This window comes from Stegodyphus dumicola, chromosome 6, assembly GCF_044657685.1.
Source record: "Stegodyphus dumicola isolate Sdum_Otavi_A_Nest chromosome 6, ASM4465768v1".
Lineage (NCBI taxonomy): Eukaryota > Metazoa > Arthropoda > Arachnida > Araneae > Eresidae > Stegodyphus > Stegodyphus dumicola.
The window spans coordinates 212,878,636-212,901,865 of record NC_140773.1 but is presented as its reverse complement, the minus strand read 5'-3'; the positions used below and the strand labels follow the sequence as shown (position 1 = coordinate 212,901,865).

The following is a 23,230-nucleotide window of genomic DNA, read 5'->3' as shown; positions in this document are numbered from 1 at the left end:
GGATCTTTTACATGCCTAGTTTAGATATCTAAGTTAGACTTTTCATAATGCCTAGTTTAGACAGGAAATTTGACGGCGTTGAAATAGATATAAGATATTACAGTGAATTATCTCACTTATAGATGAGAAGGTTAAAGATTGTAGGGCCTTGGAATCTGATTTAAAGATGCAAGAGCTCTTTGAAACTAGAATTCATGGAGGAAGAATTGAATTGTTCACGGATAGGGATAGTAAAACTTCTGATCAGATTTGAAAAAAATGCCGTACCATTAGCGGCTAGGGCAAAAGCAAGAAGACAGCATTAATATTAAGCATAATAGTAATAAACCAGACATTTGATTTTCAGACAGGTTTTCTGTTTTAGGCGAACTAAATCCATAAGTAAAGATTTGGCCATTCGTAAGAAAATGGCAAAAGTAAGCATTTCTAATGTGGAAAATGAGAATTACAAATTTCTCCTCAAATCAAGAGCCGAAGGAGGACAGTGGTATCAGTGATGTAACTAATGAGTTACCAGTTGAATCCATACACAATAAGGATCAATGTGTTACCGACAACGAGCCAATCACTGTTGACTCACATGTCTTAGGAGATAAACCAATCGCTATGGACAGAGACACCGTACCCTAAGAAAAGTATCAGAACCCCATCCATTGTAGTTAAGGATAAGAATTGAAGCTGGAATAAAAATTGAGATAGATGATTTCGGATGCTAATATTCCGTTAAAAACCAGAAACATGATCGCACAGGAGCATTACGAAATAAAAATCCTTGATGTAAAGGCACATAGATTGCCCATTGCCTTTTTAAATGAGAACGGTCTGAAATATCCCTCTTACATCCTACTAGAGCAAAAGTCAAATAAAACTGTTATACGCAGCTTTCCAAAAGATGCTTTAAGTTGTTGATATCAGTGATGAACTTTTGCCGAGAAATTACCTGGTTAGAAAAGTAGACTTGATAGTGCGCAGAAGAAAAGAAGAAAGGACCAAATTACCGTTATTCTTAGTCACACATGATAGGGCTGAAATAGGTACAGATATTCTAATCTCAAAGTTAAGGGGAGATCTTATCCCGGTCATAGAGGGCCGGTACAACGCTTCCAGTGTTAGGCATTTCACCTAGCTGAGGCGGAGCTAATACATGACCCGTTGCATGAAATGTGCCTGCGTTCATTTATCAAGATGTTGTCCCAAACCAAGAGAAGAGAAGTCCAAGTATGCAAACTGCTCCATGGAACATACGAGCAATTACAGGCTACCCAAAACAAAAAACTATGAATCGGCCTTTTTAAAAAATGTAGCGACAGACTTGTCACAAACAAAACCTATGTAGCAGCATTGACTAGGCAAAGCATGAACATTGTCGATGAAGCCAAGAGAGCTTTCGAGGATGTTGAAAACATTGTAGATGCCATTTGCTCTTCTGGTTTGTGTCAAATGAGCTTTCAAACTTGTGAACCCGCAACTAAATCATGCCCTAACAGCCCAATCGTGGATAGTTTCTCCAATAGCTGTGCTCTTGTTAGATTGCTAGTATGGAATATCAATAGCCTCCAAAAAAACTTAGAGACGAATTTCACTATTTTATTCTTAACAACGTTTTTTTTTTTTTTTTTTTTTTTTTTTTTTTTTTCCAGAGACCTACGCAGCACTTGGAGATAACCTCAAAATTATGTATTGCGGATCTTACCGACGTGATCGCTTGCATCACAGATAATGTGATGTGATTGCTTATGTACACTGTAATATTCTTCCTGTTTAGTGTTCCATTATAGGGCAGCAGTCATGAGATTTTGGTCGTTTTAGTGCATCTGTCAAAGCATTAAGGCTTCCTTTTCGCAGCAATTTACAACTTTCCCCAGATGACAGGCTGACAGAAACTACTCTTACTAATATCATTCCGGATTCTTCTTCAAGTAATAGCTGAGGTGATGCATCAGGATTGAGGATGCAGGAGTACCAATGTCAATGGCAAAATACTTCGGGACTTCTGGAAAATTGTCCAGTTGCTCTTTGGTTCTGACACTCCGACTTACAAATCAACTATTCAAAGACATTTTCTGGACATCTTAGATCTAATTCTATTGAATGCAGGGATGGATAAACATGACGACTAAAACACAAAATGTGCTCACTTCAGATCACGTTCAGATTTTGGTCACTTTGGGAGTCTCTGGAGTGACAGCATTTAAAATTAAAACCTTCACTGACTGTATGTTGTATCATAATCTCTTGAGAAATCATCTGCTGAAACTTCCTCAGGTGAATAATATTTTACCGTATTGTAATTAAATAAAAGACATTGATAGCAATGGACAGGTATTTACTTAATGATATCTATCAGTGAGGCGCAAAAACTGTGTTTTGCATAAGCTACTAGACTTCCAAGTGGTATCAAAGCTTTCATTACGGTAAGAAACAGATTTCATCAAAGATGGGAAATTACCTGAGATCCCAGGCTCAAAATTGAACTTTATTCAGTAAGCAAGATTATCGAACAAGGTATTCAGGACTATACAAAGAAGAAGTGGGAAAATAAGATTGCTGATCTTGAGTTGCATAATTTTTTTGGGGGTAGCAGTTTACTAAAAATTTAAAACGAAAGCATGATTGTTCCAAGCCGATCACTACCAACAACAAAATCCCATGCTCTGACTGTGATAAATGTCTTATATTTGCAAATGATCTCAAGAGATAGTTAATGAACTCCACACCAACAGATTCAAACTTTCTGCAAAATGTTTAAAAGTAAGTGCAGAAGTGGTTAAACACACCAACTGCTCTTAATACTAATGAGCTTAATTAAGAATAATTAATTACTATACTTATTCTTAATTATTTATTATACTAATTAATTACTAATTTACTTACTAATTATACTATGATACTAATTTAATTATACTAATTACTTATTATAATAAGCTTACTTCTCCGAGTGTAATTATAGATATTATCAGGAAGCTCAAAATTAAAATAGCTCCTGGTATTCATGATATCACAAACCTGATGATCTGTAATCTTCCCAGTAATATCATTACTAAACTAACTGGCATCTATAATGCATGTCTGACGTACTGTTACTTTCCTGAGCCCTGAAAGCTGCCTAAAGCCTTCTTGTTTACAAGAATGCTACAAAGTCAAAGAATTATCTCTCGATTAGCCTCTTACCCACCATGGGTCGGTCTTCGAGAGAATCATTTTAACCAGGCTCTACCTGCATCTGTTACCAGAAGAGGATCAAGCTCTACCTGCATCTGTTACCAGAAGAACAATACGGCTTCAGGAGCCTTGCCTACTGTGGCGACTCTGTAAACATGTGTTGTACTCGCCAACCGCGCGCCGTTATCACTAACTGTAACCGAAGGTGGTTTCGGTGACACACAGTACGCGTCGTCGGTGTGGTTGGTCGCTCGCTTTCCTCCAACGTGATTGTCTGTCGAATGTAGTAATTAAGTTTTAATATTGTGATGTGATTAAATGTTTTTGTTATCAAAAATTGGCTCTTATGGCATGTTATGAATCCATCCTTAAAAGCACTGGCAAATTCCAATACGCATAGTTTGTTGTTGCACACAGCCGCAACCACGTGCAACAAATGGTGACCCGGACGTCTTGGGAACTAAAAAGATTCGTACATCACCGTACCACCCGAATTCCAATGGACTTGTTAAGAGGTTCCATCGCTCTCTTAAACAGGCCATTAGATGCCATACTGCTATTCACTGGGTTGATATCCTTCCTACGGTGTTGTTAGGAGTCAGTGTCCAGCCCCATGCATTCCTCAAACAATTGCGTGAAACCATGGCTGCATTATATCCTAAGCCCACAAGCATACATTCTTCAAGACCTGTCTTTGTGCCTAAAGAACTTGCTACATCCTCACATGTGTTCTTACGGTGTGATGCATCAAAAAAGTCCTTGGAGCCTACCTATACAGGCCCACACCTAGTTCTAAGTCGCACATCCAAGAACTATCGGATACTAATCGGCGACAAAGAGACAGTGGTGAGCCTTGATCGTCTCAAACCAGCCTTTATCTTAGCACCACAAACTGTCGAGACTGGTACATCAGTCCCACCTCCTTCGAAGGCACCTTCATCTATTGGGTCTACACCAACATCTGCTACTACGTCAGTTCCTGTGCCTGGATCCCAGAAAACAAGTGCTCCTCAGTATACACGTTCCGGACGTAGAGTCCGATTTAACCCTCGGTACCTTTAATTCGTTGCCACTGGAGGGCGAGTACTGTGGCGACTCTGTAAACATGTGTTGTACTCGCCAACCGCGCGCCGTTATCACTAATTGTAACCGAAGGTGGTTTCGGCGACACACAGTCACGCGTCGTCTATGCGGTTGGTCGCTCGCTTCCTCCAACGTGATTGTCTGTCGAATGTAGTAATTAAGTTTTAATATTGTGATGTGATTAAATGTTTTTGTTATCAAAAATTGGCTCTTATGGCATGTTATGAATTCATCCTTAAAAGCACTGGCAAATTCCAATATGCATAGTTTGTTGTTGCACACAGCCGCAACCACGTGCAACACCTACCTCTAAGCAGCTTTTTGGATTCGTAGAGTTCGTAGGTGCAGCTCTGAGTCATAAGTGTTGCAGTGCTTTTCTCATGATAGATGCGGCGAAAGCATTCGACTGCGTCCGGCATGAGGGGCTCATTTACAAATTGATCTATTTCAACTTCTAAAAGGAGCTGATCCTTCTCCTGAAATCGTATCTATCAGATAGGCTCTTCACTGCAAACTGAGTCAATGCCTACTTTCCTTATTGGAGGATCATCTCAAGTGTCCCACATGACTCCTGTCTTAGGCCTGTGTTGCATTTTTTTTACATGCAGCGGAGTTTTTATAGGCAATCTGGACAAGTACATGATGCTGGGCAGATGATACTGCGATAGCTGCCAGTTCAATCCAGCCTAATAATGCCATTCACAAGTTCCAGGACTTTGTACTGGTAAGTAGAAGACTGGTGCTGTAAATGGAAAATTGCTATCAGTGCAACTAAATCTCAGTGGCTGGTTAGAGGCAAGAGCATCAGTCAAAAAGGTGATTGTACAACCACTTTACCTCTTCAGTCAACAAGTGCCAAGAGTAGACAAGGTCAGCTATCTGGGGGTTCATTTTAATCAACGCTTTCCCTGGGTAATACATATCAACTATGTCCCCGGCATGGTACGGGTTATGACTAATAATCTTCAAGTTTTCGTAGGGAAAGGCTATGGTCTTCTCAAGAAGAGACAAATATACACGACAATCCTGCGCTGTATTATGTGTTTTGCCTCCACAGCGTGGGCAACTGCACCCGAAGTGATCCAAACAAGCTTCAAATTGTTGAAAATGATAATTTTTGGGAATGATTACAAATGCTCATTGTCTCATCACGAATATGCTTCTGCATGGTGATCTAGAAATATGTGGTGTTTCAGACTACTTATAAAAGTATAATGATGAGTTCTTCAGATGAAAACTGAAGTGCACTAAAAGAAACTTTCGCGAATCACTCCGCTCTGTTGCCATTACTGATGAGGTTAGTATTAGACCATTAACTGCGCAATGGATGAAGAACCACAGTTTCCTTACATAGGCTGTTATTTACGTTCTCGTGCAATGCTTTATATTGAATTTGTTTTGTACATAACTTTTTGTATTTTACTTTTGGTTGAATCTTCTCTGGGATTTACTACTTATTATCAGTAGTCATAACAATTGCCTGTGTCGATACCGTTCAGTTTATCTTTATTCCCTTTAACTAATAGTAATTACTTTTGGTTTTTATTCTCTGGGATATATGTATACTCTTCATTGATGACACTGTTTTTCTGCATAACTATGAGACCATGGTATCCCTTTTACTTACCTTCCTCCGTTTTCTCCCTAAATTTTACTTGACTGTTTGCTTGCGAGGTTCCTATCGGATCTTAGGTCAACATAGCTTATAGCAGCCATTACTCTTGGCAAATTAAGCATAGCCATGTCGCATGAAAGCAATAAAGCAACCTACTTGCCAGAATGCGCAAGGAATAGTTTCGGCCTTCTGAGTAGGTATCGCAACGACCAGGATATGGCTTTAGTGTCTTTCCGCTTCATGGTCTCTGTGCACCAGGGAGTGGGGACCCTGAATTGCCAGTTCAACAACTGGGTGGCAAAGAGAGATTTCAATTTGAAGTCTATAATGTCCTGGACTGGGTACCTAGCCCTGTGGCAAGCTGAGTTTGCATAATCATCTCTTTTGGGAAATGCTTTTGATTCACTTCCCTCACGCCTAAAGTCCCAATCACATTATGTTTCAGCTACGTGGGACTTGATGTCGAAAGGGACAATTCTCAGAACCCGCACAATTCCAGGAAACACACGTATCTAGGTTACCATTCTTACTTACTACAAAGACTTGAACGCCAAACAGTAATCGATTATCGCTCAAATCGGGATCACGTGATCCTTCAGAAGCAGAACTTTAGTCTGATTGGTTGTTTCTACCCGGGACCCGAGGCATTTTCGGTGAGGTTTGAAAAATCCCGCGTAGCCGCAACATTGCTTCCGTAGCTAGGCGGGACTTTGTTCAGGCGGGGCTCTTTTTTCTAGGAATCCTGTTTAAACCAGTGCTACCAGAATTTCGTTTCTCGGAAAAGTCCCGTCTAGCAGGGTCTGTAGCCATGTGTGATAACCTCTCAATACGAGGGGGAGTCAGTCCGTATAGTGACTTTCATTCGTCGGAACACGTAAACATATTGATTAATTGCATATATTTATCAGCCGGCCATATTTTTGTTAATGAAATATGAGGAATGGCTCTTACAGTTATAAAATCTTAAAACTAAATTCAAAATATCATTATTGATGTAAGTAATTTTTAAATACATTGAGAATAACTACGAAATATTTAACACGAGAGCAGTGAAGTATTTTGCTTTCATTTATGAAACTGTCATTCAGAGGATCTCTCGTTTTATGCTTATGAAAAACTAGCAGATTACTTTTTTGCGGCATTTATTAGCATCTTCTATTTTTTACCCTATGACACAATGGAAATGGTATTCTTAAACATTGTAGTTGCTTTGCTGGATGCTAACGATTTGATTAAAATGTCTGTGACATCAGAATAATGAATAGTTTTGAATTTGTTTGGTTATGAAAAATCATCTATGTAAAAACTGGATAAATTTGGCTCAGGAACCCCAGATATAATCATCTTAATATTGGAATAATTAGTTGAATTTTTGATTAAGTTTAAAGTTTCCCTTTCTATAACTTAAGTTTTGTAATCTTTCTTTCACATGATTTTATATGTTTCGAAATGCCACCTATCACACTTAAAAGTTCTCACTGACAGCTCACAATTCAGAATTCTATGTATTAGCCAAATGTTTGCCCTTCTTCCCCACCAAGAAAAAGGACTAAAATCACATCAGATTATTAGAATTGATGTCAAAATTTGAGGGAAAAGTATATTAATTGACCTACAGTTTCTTATTTCTAAATATTTTAGTTTAAAAACAACCAGAAAATCATAATTTGGTGAATTATTATTAAATACTTATATTAGAGAACAGAACCATTCTTAGATTTTTCAAATATATTTCTGTTGAGGTATGAAATTTTTTAATTGTTTATAAAAAGCATTAAACTTTTATTTGAACTTTAAAGCTTCCAATTTTTTTAGGTAAATTTATTGACATCTTTCATTTTTGTGCTAATCCATAACAAAGGAAATCAGAGTAAGATCTGTTCAGATCAAAATTTGTTTTCTACCTAAATGAGCACTGCTAAAATTAAAACCTTGATTTCTAAGTTCTTCATTTGTACCTTACAGTGAATGTTTTATTCTGTAAAGATAGCAACACTTTTCTTTCAGTATTGATTAAATTTCATACCATGAATTTATAAAAACTTCTAAATCAATAAATCAGAATAGGTATTAAAATGGATTTACTCAATTAATAGATTCTGTATGCCTTTATTAGTAAATGATTTATGCAGTGTATGTAATTATATGAATGGATCTTTTCCTAGCTAATGTATATAAAAGCCATAGAGATTTTGTTAACATCTGTATATTATTTGCTTGTATATAATTTAATAGATGTTTAGTATTAAAAATATATTTATTATGGAAACATACATTTTATATACTATATGTAAAATGATAGTAATTATAATAACTTTTTAATTACTACTATTTTCATTATTATCTTCAAATACTAAGGGATTTGGTCTTCTTGTTCAGAATTTAATATTAATAAATGTATAGAATTAGACTGTTTGTATAAATGTATTCTGTTCATATTTAAGCTACCTATTTTCTCCCAGAAACACTTTTTAAATTTTTGCATTCTTTATACATAGGAATAAATGACTTAGAGTGGCTAGTTGATTCTCCTGGCTTCAAGTTCCTTATAAATAACAAGCGTTGTGATGGAGATGACTCAATTTTTCTTGTAATATTTATTCACTCTGCTCCTACCAATTTTCGCAAACGTCAGGTTATCAGGTGAGTTATTGTATTTCCTTAAGAAGAACTTAACTGCTTTTTTAGTTTTTAGTTTATATAGTATTTTTTCTTGGCAGTATGTTTGATGAAAACAGAAATGCATATTTTTCTGCATTAAAGTATTATTTATCATATACTTTATCCATTATATTATGTAAAAGTTGTACTTAATTTAATTACTTCTTGTGCATGTCATTATAATTTATGTGCATAAATTAAATTTAATATGTCATTAGAAAGAAAATTTTAATGTAACTGAAAATTCAGAAAAAATTTTCATTCAAAATTTATAGTAATTAGTACTTGAAATTTATATCTGAATTCATACTAAATATCAGCATTATAACATTCTACCAGAATAATCGTAATTAATTACAAATCATGGATAAATAGTAAATTGCATTAGTAAAAAATGTAGTGAAACACATTAACTTTAAAGTCATCAAAAATTTTATTTTGGCATTAATTTTAAAGATATTTTCCTACATTTTTTGTAAGAATCTGACAGAGGTCTTTCTTCCTTTTCGTTATCACAAACAAATTTTTTTTTTTTTTTTAACTGCATATTAAAGCTAAGTTCGTCCAAAAAAATGTTAACCAGATTAAAACCAGAAATTAACATTAATCTTGAAGAAATGATATTTGTTGGTGAGACTCAGATCACTTTTCTCACTGATCAATATTTGAAAAGTTAAAGCCGTGAAAGCCATGAAAAGTTATAGTTGGGGACTAAAATATCTGCCTGTGTGAATTTTTGAAAGTTTCCTTCATAAGTAACATACATGTGTATGGCTTCTCTTTTGGATAATTTTAAATGTATGCATCATATTTGTTAGTTAAGTTACATGCAAACCAAGAGTTGTATTACTAATTAATTAGAGATATGGTTATCAGTTGCTGTAGTACTCTTCTGTTAACTAAGTTATTCTGATTTTTAATGAGATGTAAAGAGAATCTGCATATTTTTTACATAGTAATAACTCTTCATGAATCCTGTAATGTTTAGGTCATTATTCATGAGAATCTGGAAAAATCATACTCTTAGAAATTTATGCATAAACTACTAAGTTTAACCCTAAGTGCGTAAACTTCTAAGATCTAACTCTCAGGCTGAATTCAGCTTTCTTAGTATAGCATTAAAATAATAACTCAGTTATTTGACTTATTTATTCCACATGGCAACAGCCACTTCATTATAATTATATCATAAAATTCCAATATCATTTCTGTTAACACAAACGCCCCCCCCCAAAAAAAAGGGGGGAACAGAAAGTGTATGTATGTTTTTTCCCAGTTAAGCAAGGTTTAACTGGGAGAAATATTTATTCTGAAAATATTTGGTAGTGATACACGTGGGGGAGCTGCACTAGTTACATTAATGATGTTCACATTAATGATGATCAAATCAATGGCTTCTTTGCATATACTGTTTATATTGGAAATAGATCATACTATTTATTTAAATAGAATTTCTGTATAGTAACATTTTAATTTAAATTTTTAGAATCTTTAAATGGTAACTAAGAAGAGACTGTCATTGGTTTTGCTTCCTTTAAGAATTAAACATCTATATAAATTCATATAAGTACACACTTTTAAGTGGCATATCTTTTATTAATTTTTTTAATATTTCTTTTATTAGGAAACTGATCTCATACAGCTTTCAGTCTTTGATGATTATATGAATCATTTCCACTGTAAAGCATCTAATTTTGATTCGTCTCTTAGCTCCCTGTCAGAAAATCATTATGCTGTGCTGATGCTCATTAACACAGCTTACTGACTAAGTCGAGAAACAAAATTTACTTGTTTTGAGTTTGTTTACTTTGTTACTTTGTTTACTTGTTAGAAAACTTAAATAATCTGTAATATATATTGAATGCCATAACTTCATATCATGAAGAAAAAGATCCTAATTTTAAATTACTAAATCATCGTAGAAGCCATATACAGTAAACTATAACTTCTCATATTTGCCTGACTCATATAGTACAAAATATTATTCTTCACACTTATGTCACACATTTTAAAATTATTTACTCATAATATTTATAAAATTATTTACTCATAATATATCATTTAATAAAAAATAGCATTTTTGAAATGAAATAAAAAATAAAATGAATGTAATATGCAATTGGTAAATTAAAAAAGGTTTAATGATTTAGTCAATTCATTTTAGTTTAAAAAGAAATGTTTTATTTTACTCTTTTTATTAGCCCGAAACGACAATTTTCCCAGAAGGTCTATTAATTTCGCTTTGTCATTTTGCATTGTTTCAGTATAAAAGTATGAATCACTTTTCAGATTGTTGCCACCAAATATTAGAGCACTGCATTATATTTAAAGAAATTAAATAATGAAGAATCTGCATAAATGTATGTTTCTCACATTGTGAAAAAACATCAGTACCTCATGACATCAAATTCTGAATAACATAGTCCTCCACTTGAATATTAGCATCTGGAAACCCAAATTTGGAATTGTTATAACAAAACATTTCAGCTGTATTGAAAGAAAAAAATGAAACCATGTTTTGTTTAGCAGGATTACAAAATTATGCATGGAAAGCAAGCAAAAAAAAAAAAAAAAAAAAAAAAAAAAAAAAAAAAAAATATTATGCAATAAAGAATAGTGCTAAAATCAAGTTTCTTGTGGATAATTAGAGTACCAAAGAAAGGACCAAGGTCCAATTCAATTCCAAAATTTAAACTGAATGGCTATATCAGTTAAATTTGTAGTAGATTAAAATCTTTGTTAAACCTTCTTCATTACTGGCAAAAAGCATAAAGATGTCATCAACACAGCCAACTGAAAATGAAAAAAAAAAAAAAAAAAAAAATAGTTTTCAAATAATTTGACCTTAAAATAATGCAAATAATAAGTACTGGGTTGAGATGATTACTCATACATAATCCTTTGATTTGATTAAAGTAATTGTAAGATAATAAAGTGAAGTCTGACTCAGAGAAATGTGGATAAGAAAGATTATTTTTAAATTTCACTATGTGAAATTTTTTAAGCCTAATTTCAAGTCATTTTAATCCTTCTCAATAAAGCATTAGTAAAATGTAATTTTGTGTCAAAAGAAAATGAATTACTGCATGGAAGAAGTATCCTTGAATTTATTGGAAGTTCTAAAAGAACTTCATTTCACTGAGTAAGTATTATTAAAATGTAATGGGGAAAATAAAGAAACACAATTTGAACACATTTTTATGTTTGCAGATTTAGTTACAATAAAGTGAAATTTTCTGCCTTGTATGTTGTATTTGAACTGGATTTTGTTGCAATTTATTAAAGAATATTGTTTGTATCAATAAACTTTTACTGTATTATTTTACAATACTGTTTTCAAGGGCAGATTTAAAAATATGAACTACTGCATTAGTAATTTCTGAAAATTAATCTGAGATAAGCTTGAATAACATTTTAATATTTATGTTATATTTTTAACCACTTTAGATACACTTATTTCTTTATATTTTTCAGGGACACATGGGGCCGTGAAGAAAATCTTTCTCGTGATCCAATGCGAGTAGTTTTCTTACTAGGAACAGTTTCAGATCCTGAGATCCAACGTCGTATTAAAGAAGAAAATGATCTCTATCAAGATGTTGTGCAGGGTAATTTTGTTGACAGCTATCGTAATTTAACTTACAAACATGTCATGGGATTGAAGTGGGTCACATATTTTTGTCGTCAAGCCCGCTTTGTTTTTAAAACTGATGATGATATCTTTGTTGATATATTTCAACTTGCATCTTTCCTTAAAGATGTCTTTGGCGAATCTGAAAGTGTAGCTAATCTAATGATGTGTTACTTGATTCGATCACCTCATGTGAAACGTAGCCAACGCAGCAAATGGCGAGTGAGTTTCAAGGAATATCCTGGTCGAAAATATCCTACATACTGTTCAGGGTGGGGTGTACTTATGAGTCCTGATGTTGTTTTCAAATTGTACCTTTTGTCTTCCAAAGTACCATATTTTTGGGTAGATGATGTTCATGTGACTGGTACATTGGCAAGTCGTGTAGGTATTTCTCATGTTGATTTCACAGAAAAGCTAGCACTAACAGCTGTGGACATGGACAAATGGCTGAACAGTGAAGATATAGTCAGGCCTTACTTGTTTGGTCATCCTAATTCAGATGCAGACACAATATTTGCTCTTTGGAATCGAACAATGCAGTACTATCATCGACCACTGGTATCTTACAGGTAGCATATGTCCTTCTAATCATTATGTTGTGAGTCACTCTATTAAATACTTTAAGAGCATGTTTCATACCCACTTCTAATTCTTTCTAAAATATGTGTTGTGTGTAAAATATGACAGGCTTAAAGTAATTCACTGTATCATTTTTTTAACATGACAAAAACATTAATCATATGTTTTAGTATCTTGAAGAATCTTGTTGTGACTAATCTTTTATAAAGTTTTGCTAAAGTAATAAAATGTGAAGACTGTTTTCTTAATTTTAATTTTCTGTGCTATTGCATCAAGTACATAAAGATGAATATTTTTTTAAGAAATTGTTTTTTCAAATTCGCAGGGTTATTAAAATTAGAACTGTCAGAACCCTGTGGGAGAAAGAATATGAGGAAACAGGAACCAAAACTAAATAAATTATAATAAATAAAGGCTGAATAATAATGACTAATTAAAATTGAATATAAAGAAATAAATCAAATATTAATTAGAGGGATACTAAATAGAATTAAAGTAGTATATCGTAGAAAGTTACAGGAAATAAGGAAAATAATTGAGAGCTAAGTAAATTAATGATAACAAAACATCCTACCCTTAATAAGAAGAAATGTAAGTGTTTTAAACAGTATTCTTCATGCTTAGATAATACTATTTTCTTATTTTTACTCCTAATTCTTTAAAAATCTTCTTGACCAGATACCTGTAACACTGTAGCTTTCCCACATGTTTTTCTTCTTCCTGGGAAAGTGAGAAATAAATTCAATAGTTAACGTATAAGTACTAGTTTTTATAATTCATAAAAGAAAATTGCATTAACAACAAAATTTCTTGCTAACAGGGCAGTTAAATTATCACATAAAGCAGTGTAGCTGATCTTATTTAGTGTTCCAGTGCACTTTATCTGGAATTGTAATTTTGCTTATAAACTGAGAAGTACCAGAGCCCAGCTCCTTTGGGCTCCAGCTGTATTTAAGCCTTACCAATTTATTAATGGCAAAAGAAGTATAAGAGAGTATTATGAGCAGTGAAATTATTTTCATTGATAATTTTTTTCCTGCTGCTATCTTATTTATTTCTTGTGATTTCTTTAAAATGATTCAAAAATGAAATATATGCATGCAAATATAGTATAATAGCACAGAAAATTATAATTTTTAGATGCAGAAGTCTTAAGAATTAGAGTATGTTTGTTTATATGCAAATTTCTTTGTGCATTTTGCATTTAATGTAATACTTTAGTACATTATTTTTATATTTTTAAAAATGTTATTAATTATAATTGTTTTAATGTAGCTTTAGAGGATTTTAATATAAATTCACTATATTTCCAGCAATTTAATTTTTCTAATATTATGTATGTAATATATTTTATTCTCATTAATGTATTCATGGAGTGACTTCTTATGTTGCAAACAAGGGTTCAGGTTGAAGTTTGGTAGATTTCTACCTTTATATAAGAGTTAAATGTTTACAGGTAGAAACTACGTTGATCCACTTTTTTGCTGTGATAGTTTTGGAAAGACATATGATGTTTGCCCAAAGTTTTCAAAGTATTTCTGGAGGTATTCTCTCCTGTGATATGGACCTTGTGTGTTGTTAATAGTCCCTTTTTGTGTAATTCTTGATGCATTAACAAAATGTCAATTCTAATAATTTTCCTTTGTTGATAACATGATAAACATTTGAATGTGATTTTACTTCATTTGACCAAATAATGAAATATTTTATGTAATGATATCAATTTTAAATGTAGAAATCCTTCTCATAAGAAATTCCTATTGTTATGCACAATTGTTAAAATAAATTTTTAACTGATATTGAGTTTATCAAAAGTGATGTAACTTTCTGAAATTGAATGTCATTAAATCACCTGCATGAACACTGTAAAGGCAGCTTCTCTAATAATCTAGATGCCAGATTTTCTGCTTGCGTGTTACACTAGTTAAAACTTTGGGGGATGAAACTGTTAATATTTATGACTTGTTGGCTTATCATGTTTATAGAATCATCCTAAAAATTTTCTTCTAAGTGTTATTTCCTGGAGATAACAAGGGTACAGTTACAAATTTGAATTCATAAATTTTTGTGTTTCTGTTTTATTTGTATATCTGTTTTAACTTTTCAAATTTATCTTGCCATTTAAATTATTAAGATGAAAACTGCCAGTTAAATTTTCATATTTTTCTTTTGTAGTGATATCTTGTATCAAATACAGTGTTTACGTATTTCTTTTTTTGTATTGTAAAAGCTGCTGCTTTCCCCCCTCCCCTTCCTTCCTTCATTTTATTTTCTAAAGAAAATATTTAAATTATATTATAAAGGTGTTTTGGAAGGAAATAAAATGGGCCTAATTAATGTTAAAATTGAATATTTAATAATTTAGCCTTCATATTAACAGTATTTCTAGTAGGCTGTTTGTTTTATTAGTAAATTATCATAGTTTATTGTAAAATATGTGTATAAATAATTTTACTTTTTATCAGTGAAGACTCGTAGATATTATACATCACGGATCCTGTATAAATCTGCTGCTACTGATATTTAGAATCGAAGATTTTATAGTGCATTATGCATTTATTTAAGATATAAAATTAAATTACAACTAGTTTGCACACAATTCACATATTAAACTCATACTTTTTATTCTCAAACTTAACTTCAATTTGTATCTTTTGCTTACTTTATTGCTATGCATGAAAGATTTTTTTATTTCTTTAATGATATAGCTAATAGGATTGGCAATTTCTAAATTGGTATGAGTATTATTTTTATAAATTTTATGCACTAAATTAAATTTTTATACATTTTATTGCCATTTATGTCAGTTTCAAGAATTAGGTTATGTTCTCTAAATTTTCTTTACATATCTTTTTTATTTTATGATCTTTCATTTTAAGGTTCTGGCTTTTAAATAACTTTTTATTTGAATAATTCCATTGCTTCACAGAATAACAAAATTTTCTTGTATTCAAAATATTGTGATTTGTGTAAATGTCTTCCAATTTGTTCTAAATACGTTCCAGTATTTGGTTTTTACCTCTGTTCTGCTGTGAAGTGATATAGAAAATGCTTATATTGGTCTGAGCCCTTGTTTTGATGACTTAACAATTCACTGAAAATACTTTTAAGAATTCATAGAAAATGCTCTTAAAATGGAAAAAAATACCAAGAAAAAATAAAAAAGTCCCCCTCCCCACACACACCAGTATAAAAAATAGTGCTATATAAAATGACGCAATTGACAAACATTGACAAATGACGTAAACCCAAACAGTTGTACATACTGAACACTTGAATTCAATTTTTTCTGAATTTTCAGTTTTACTCAAATATATTCAAATTGCCAAATTATAAAATGCTTCTTTATGTTTTGAAAAGGGAAATGTCTTCTGTTGTCAGTATATAAGTTTATATCGTAAGAAGTTTCTCTTGATATTTACTGGAGTTATTAGAGTATACTTGGGGGGGGGGGACTATATTACTTATTGTTGATTGTTCTTAAGTTTTCTCCTATCAAAATAAGGGATATTTTTCTCATAGTTTGAAAAGCCACAGTTTTTAGTCAAAACAATGCTGAATTTAGTAGATGCAGAATTTGAACCTTTGTCTTTTATAATTTATAAAACATTGGCTAATATATTGATGTAATTTATTGCATCAACAAGTTCCATTTTTGCTCTGGTAAGGATTTAATAGTTGAATTAGGATCCTGGAATAGGATCTGGTGTATGAAAGATTTCCCTCAATTTTTGTTTATGGAGAAATTATTCTGTGCAATTTGAAATGAAGTAGCATTATTCACATCAAAACTATTCGTAATTGACTTTTTGAATTGTTCATTGTAATTCATGCTTACGTTGAGCTCTGTTCCCTAACATATTATAACAGGTTTCAGTGGTAAAGGTAGATTAGGAGCTGTGGGTTTAAAACACTTTATATGATAATGCTTTTAAGAACATTTTCTTTATGTTAGATACAAACCTGTCAAGATCGATATAATTAGCAGGGATTTCTTTAGCAAGATGGTGCATCATGCGAATGGTCACATACACTAGCGTGGAATAAAATATCTTTATTGATTTTTCTATTTTAACCATGTATGGTGCAGCATCGCTAAAAAGAGCAACACATCATCATGTTGGAGATAAAATATTTAGTGATTTTTCAAACACTGATAAATTGTCTGCAATCACTTTTTTTTTATTTCTTTGGCATTAATTCAAATCCAGAGTACATATTAACACATTGCACTATGCCTGCCTAGTAAAAATGAGTTCATAGGAGTTGAGACAGAGTTATTTCAAGGGAACTGCTAGAATATACCTCAAAATGCTCTGAAATGCTCTAAAAGGTCCCAAAATTGCTCTAGAAACTTTAAAAATGATTTAAAAAGGGAAAAATACTCATAAAATGAAAAAAAGGAATGCATATGTTATCAAAATCTAGGCCTTGGTAATAAGTATAATAAAGAAAGGTAGATTTGCCATAATTTGTCTTGTAATCATGGCAGGTTTGGTATGTTTATGTGAATGATAATCAACTGCTTAGGTGATTCTTTTTGTTCAAACTTTACAAAGTTTTTTCTTTCTTTTGATAAGGAAGGAGTATGTACATTTAACTTATTTATTTATTTTTGAAGCACTGATGATGAATTATTATGAAGTAAATTATTTATGAAATAAGATAGCATGAAGGATGTGCTGTGAAATATTAAACTCTATTTCTTAATTTTATTATTCTGTGCTTCCAGTTTCATTTAAATATATTATAACACTAATTTTGCCATTCTTGAAGATTGCATTCTGTTTTCAAATAATCCATCAAGTGAAATATCATTGATTTTATTAAATTATAGTAATTTTCTTTTTATCGTATAACTTTTATGTAAAATTACACATTAACATATTTATTTTCTAAAAAATTACAATTTTTTAAAAAATATAAATAGCACCAGAAAGTAATTAAGATAAATAATTTATGTAGTAATGTGTATTAGCATTCATATTAGTGCATAGCTAAAAGATTGTTTCTTAATTTATATCTTCAAATGCTTTAGCAATTTCATAACACAAGCTCTTTTTCAAGAATTATCTGTAGTTTTGTAGTTTGTTTTGATGAGTATAATTACAGCACCAACTTCTTAAACACTGGAAAGCTGAATGTAATAATTGGTTTGATGTAAGCAAGAAAATTTTGCCATCTATGAATGCCTTAAATTTTACAAAATCTTTGCAGATTTTTGGCCATTGGAAATTGAAACTTCTAACATAATCACAGTACGACCTTATCATTAGTTAACAAACAAATTAGGTGGTGTTAATTAGCAACATATTAAGCTGAAGGACCAGAGCCAATTACAGATTACTCTACTTGGCATGAAAAAATTAATTCATTAATTTTCTTCATATATGTAGCATACTATCTGGTTGAAAATTTCTGAAAAGTTATCATGTTTTCACCTTAGTGTTTATTTTAATTAGTTGAATAGTTGGACACTGGTTTAATCAAATATAATTCAAATTTTTAATTATTCTTATTTGTTATAGTATTTATAAATAATCTGCTCTTGATTTTGAATGATATAATTACTTCTTCATTTAATAATTTATTTTCATATTTTTACCATGAAAAATGGAATAATTACCTCCTCCTCTGTTGTCATAGCATAGCAATAGAATGGATCACACATTTTTGTTAAAAGCTTGACTTAATATTTTGTACATCATGTAATTCATTTCCGGCTATATATTTTTTTTATTTACCTTTATAAGATGTTCACTCTTGCATTGAAATACTGTTCATTATGCTTAGAAATATATTTTATTGTTTTATATTTTTCTAACATGCAAATGGAACTGAAGAATGGAAATTATTTGCTTTTAAGTCTATTACATTACTGGGTACTGCTTAAGAATCTTGTGCCAAATCTTAGCTTTCTACTGTTTTTCTGGTGCTTTTTTCATGTGTGCCAAAATGCTTACCAGTTCTAATGTGTGAATGTAACATCTCTATCATCTAATGTTATGTAAGCCAAATAGAACATTATATAACTGTTTCTGTTATAAATTTTGCTATTCTTATTAGCTTCGTAAGTAATCATTTGCCTTTTTTACAAAATAAATGATCCATGCAAGCTATTTTGCAAAATGAGATGATTCCTTGGTTAAGTTATTATTTTTATGTTTTCTATCTTTTGTGTTTTTGTTGTTTCATGTCAGTATTATTTATTTTTGGATTTTTCTGTATTAACATTATTATTATGATTAGAGAGCATATTGTGTCATTGTAATCTGCTTGTTGTTTCCTGAAAAAAACTCACATCTGCTTCTATGTCTGAAGAATGATGAAAGATGGTATTTGCTATTGCATTACAGAGTGACTTTTTAAAAATATTTTCAGCTAGGCATAGTAAAAAAATTCTATATGTGTGTCTTGCACTAAAAATGGAAACCACTAAACTATGTAATCACGAGATTAGTATTTTAATTTGAAAAAGTCAATTTTTTTTGAAAATTTATTTTATTCCAATAAATTTTGTTTCTCTTTTGGGAATAGTATAATAACTGTAAAGCAAAAAAGTACATTTGTAAGAAAATGCGTGCTAAAAAATATAGCTATTTTAACCAAATCTTTTTAACAGTTATTTAATTACTTAAAAAATAATTTACAATATTCTGCTGTAAATAAACAGATGTTATGTAACAAATGATGTATATAATTATCATTATTAAGAAGTACTAGTACAGACACAAAAAAGATAAGTTTCCAGTTAAAATAGAACAATCTTCTACTGGAAAAATGTCTTATATGTGTGACATAGTAGTTATGTTAAGTTCTGTTTCTTTTCCTTAAAAGGTAGGCACATCAGAGATGAATTTAACTTCAATGTATGCTTATGTAGCTGCTATGAAACTCTTATTATAAAAACTCTTAACACTTCTATTTAGTTGTTTGTGAGATTTGAAAGGAAGTAGTTATTGTTATTGAATCATTCCACCTCAAAGCAACTTAATAGGGGTTTAATTCAATGGTGTTTATATGCTGAAAATCTTGTAAAATGTCTTTTCTGTTATATTTTAATTATGAAGAAATTCTAATTATATAACTGTATATTTACAAGATATAATTTTATAAAAGCATCTCATCGTACTGAATAAATACCACATTTAAATAATGGTTTATATATTCTATTTTTTACTATATTCCATGTAAAAATTTGTTAGATTTAATTTAACTCATTTTTTTTTAATTAACTCTTATAACTTGCAGAATTAAATGCTTTCCATGGTTAGAATGAACTACCTAAATATGTTTTTCACACCCTTTATGGAATCTTTTCCAAGAATAGTGTATTTATTGCATATAATGTAATAATTAAGAATTTAGTTTAATTTGCTTTCACTAAGTTACTTAGAATTGATCCATGTTTAACTCAAATACCATAGCTCAGTCTTGCTTTTTAGATGCTTAACTTGAAAATTAAAACAATCTGTTTAGAATTAGGACATTACTAGTCAGAATCATGACTTGGATGAATGTGATAGTAATTCAAAGTAGAAAAATTTGGCAAAATGTAATGGTAGTCATCAGATCTACTGAAGTTAAACATGTACCATTTCTTAATAACTGAAAATTAATGACAGTAGAAGAGTGACATTTTCATGCAATTTTTATTCCGAGTTTCAATTTGACCCACTTCATATTCACCCCACTTCAATCATTACATAATGAGACTATGTCTTAAATTATACATAGAGATAGATGCATAGATGTGTGGCTGTGGCTGTACTGATATTGATGCATCTTATAAATAGAGAAAATGTTTGCACATTTTCTTTTCTTGTTCTCATTTCCTTATATTTGGAATACTAAGTATAAAGCTTATTCATTATTAATACAATTTTCACTTAGAATTTCACTTTAGAAATATATTCATTCACCTCAAGACAATAGTGATATCCAGTAAACGTAAACTGAAATGAAAATTTCTGGCTTATATTAGAATTTAGGATTAATGATAAAAAGATCACAGTCAAAATGTATTGTATTTTTAATAATTAAGTAATTTTTAGTCAGCTAAATTTTTATTAAAATATAAATTGTTAAATCTCAGTTTTTTTATTATTTTTAATCTGAGAAAATACGTTTTAATATCACAGAAACAAATGAAGATGAATAAATACATTTTTATGTGTGGACCAAACTTAATCATGTCTTCTATGAAACTGAATTCCCCCCCCCCCCAATTGATTCTCAACTTGTCATTCAGATTATAAAGTATGAGGAATAGTACTAAAAAATTTCAATTATTTAATTGTAAATTTTAATTATGAATTTTAATATAAATTCCCTCATTATTAGCAGCTAGGGGTAATCATTTTAAAGTTAAAATAAGATTAATAAAAACATTTTGTGTTTTTAATAGAAATTTCTTTTATAGTGTGAATTTATTCTTCTCTAGCAGCTGAAAATATTTATTAATGTGTGAAATTGTGGACCATTAGTATTGAATTTCATACCCATATTTTTGGAATGTGTACCAATGATTCTTTGTAATTGAGTTATATATTACCTCATTCATAGTCTCTATCATACTGTGTTGCATTCCTTATTTTTGAAATTAGGAGTATGTTTCTCAGGATTATTTTGCTTTTAAGTTCTTTTTATGAGGGAAATATTATGTTTGTGGTATATATCTGTCTTCTTTTGTGTTTGTGTATGATCATTTTTATGTATGTGTTTGTATTTGCATCTACATTTGCACTGTGCATTTTCAGTTCATGATTGTATTGTGGAAAGATCTGAAAATTTGGTATTAAAATCTATATTTGTCTCAAATAATCAATAAATTTTTTTATATAATCATCTAGTCATTTTTATGAAAACAAATTACAATCAGCAGAGTTCTTCATCGAGTTATCTACTTTCTAATAAATAAAAAAAAAAATCTTTCTTTTACGTAATTACAAAAATATTATTTTAAATATGTAACTTAAAAACGTTTTTGAAAATGTGAAATTCACTGAACATAGATAAAAGTGATCAAGCATTTTTAATTTCTGAAAATAATATGAAAACTTTTAACTTTTATTAAAACTGAAACTAAATAAAAGTCTCAAAGACAACCTCTAATATTTCATCCTTGCTTACGGATTTGCCGACTAATAATTCTTCAATATTTTCAAACGACAGATCATCGAATTCTGCTGCACTAATTGTGTATACCATTGTAAAGATACTGGGAAATTCAGTCATTTAAGGGATGATGGGATCTTTGCTTTTTTATTTACTATTTGAGGCCAAAGCAATTCTCATCGTGCATTCGAAGTTATTGGTTAAATTTAAAGCTAGTTCGTATTAATTGATACAATCCATAACTGAGAATTTCTTCTACATATCGATGGCTGTTAAATGTTTCTTCATTCAGTTTATCCCCAACGTGTTGGAATGCATATTTAACATGATAGGTTTTAACTACCGCAAATATAGTTTGGTCTAGTGGTTGTAACAAAGATGTGGTGTGAGGTGGTAGAAGTAAAATTTGAGAGTTAGGGTGTTCAAAAACTGGATGGTCAGGCTTGTTATCAAGAATCAGAAGAGTTTTAAATTCGAGACCTCTCACATGACTTCCGGAATAAAACATTCGTTAAACCAGTCTGCAAAGACAACAGTCGTCACCCAGGTTTTCTTGTTTGCCATTCAGTGAACAGGCTTCTTAGTGATATCTATACGTTTCACAGATTGGGGGCTTAAGGCTTAGTGTGCCAGCAATAATTTAAGTATACGATCTGAAGCGTTGGAACAAAATAATAAGGTCACACATTCCTTAACTGCTTAAAACCCCCAGCTATTTTCTATGATTTGTCTATATAATTTGTGTTGAGCATTTGTTTCCAGAAGAGACCACTTTCCTCTGCATTATGCATCTGACCAGGATTGTAGCTTTTCCCTTGAATAATTTTAGCTAGTTCCCGGAGATTTTATCAACAGATTCATCTGAAAAGCAGTTTCACCAACTTTTATATTATGAACAGCGCGCCTTTAAAGAAATCAACTTTTTTTTTAACTAACCGTAATAAAAAATTAAGTATTTTTTCCACTATTAGCATTTTTGTAAAATAAAAATCAAGTTACAAAAATACTATTCGATAATAATTAATATTCTTATGAAATAATAGTAACCAGATTTTTTTAATTACCATTGCCATAGTAGATAAACCCACTGAATAGTGATAGTTTTATTCAGGCTAACGGTCGGATGGCATGGGGGCTTTCATACTTTTTCCCAAGCGCAACCTCAATATGAGCCACTTTCCCTTAGAAAGTCATCCATGAAAGCATCCCCCCCATTGGCAGATAACTCTGGCTACTCTTGTCTTAACCAGTTAACCAAGCCAGATCAGAAAGGTGTTTGATTATTGATTTAAGATTACTTAATAATTAAAGTAATACAGAATAGACAATGTCTCGTATTTTATATAATTTTGAACTCATTATTTATTCAACATTTATAT

The 23,230-nt window shown here is 31.2% G+C and overlaps 1 protein-coding gene across 2 annotated transcripts in view; it reads left to right on the top strand.

Annotated features, from left to right (window-relative positions):
• LOC118195436 (beta-1,3-galactosyltransferase 5-like) overlaps window positions 1-21,581 on the top strand; it is a 269,223-nt gene extending 247,642 nt beyond the window's left edge. For both annotated transcript variants that reach the window (XM_085819487.1, XM_035366742.2), the window contains 2 exons: window positions 8,359-8,503; window positions 11,996-21,581. In XM_085819487.1, the coding sequence (XP_085675613.1) occupies window positions 8,359-8,503; window positions 11,996-12,728 (878 nt within the window). In that variant the 3' untranslated portion in view covers window positions 12,729-21,581. The remainder of the gene's footprint in view (window positions 1-8,358; window positions 8,504-11,995) is intronic.
• Window positions 21,582-23,230: the final 1,649 nt, after the last annotated feature.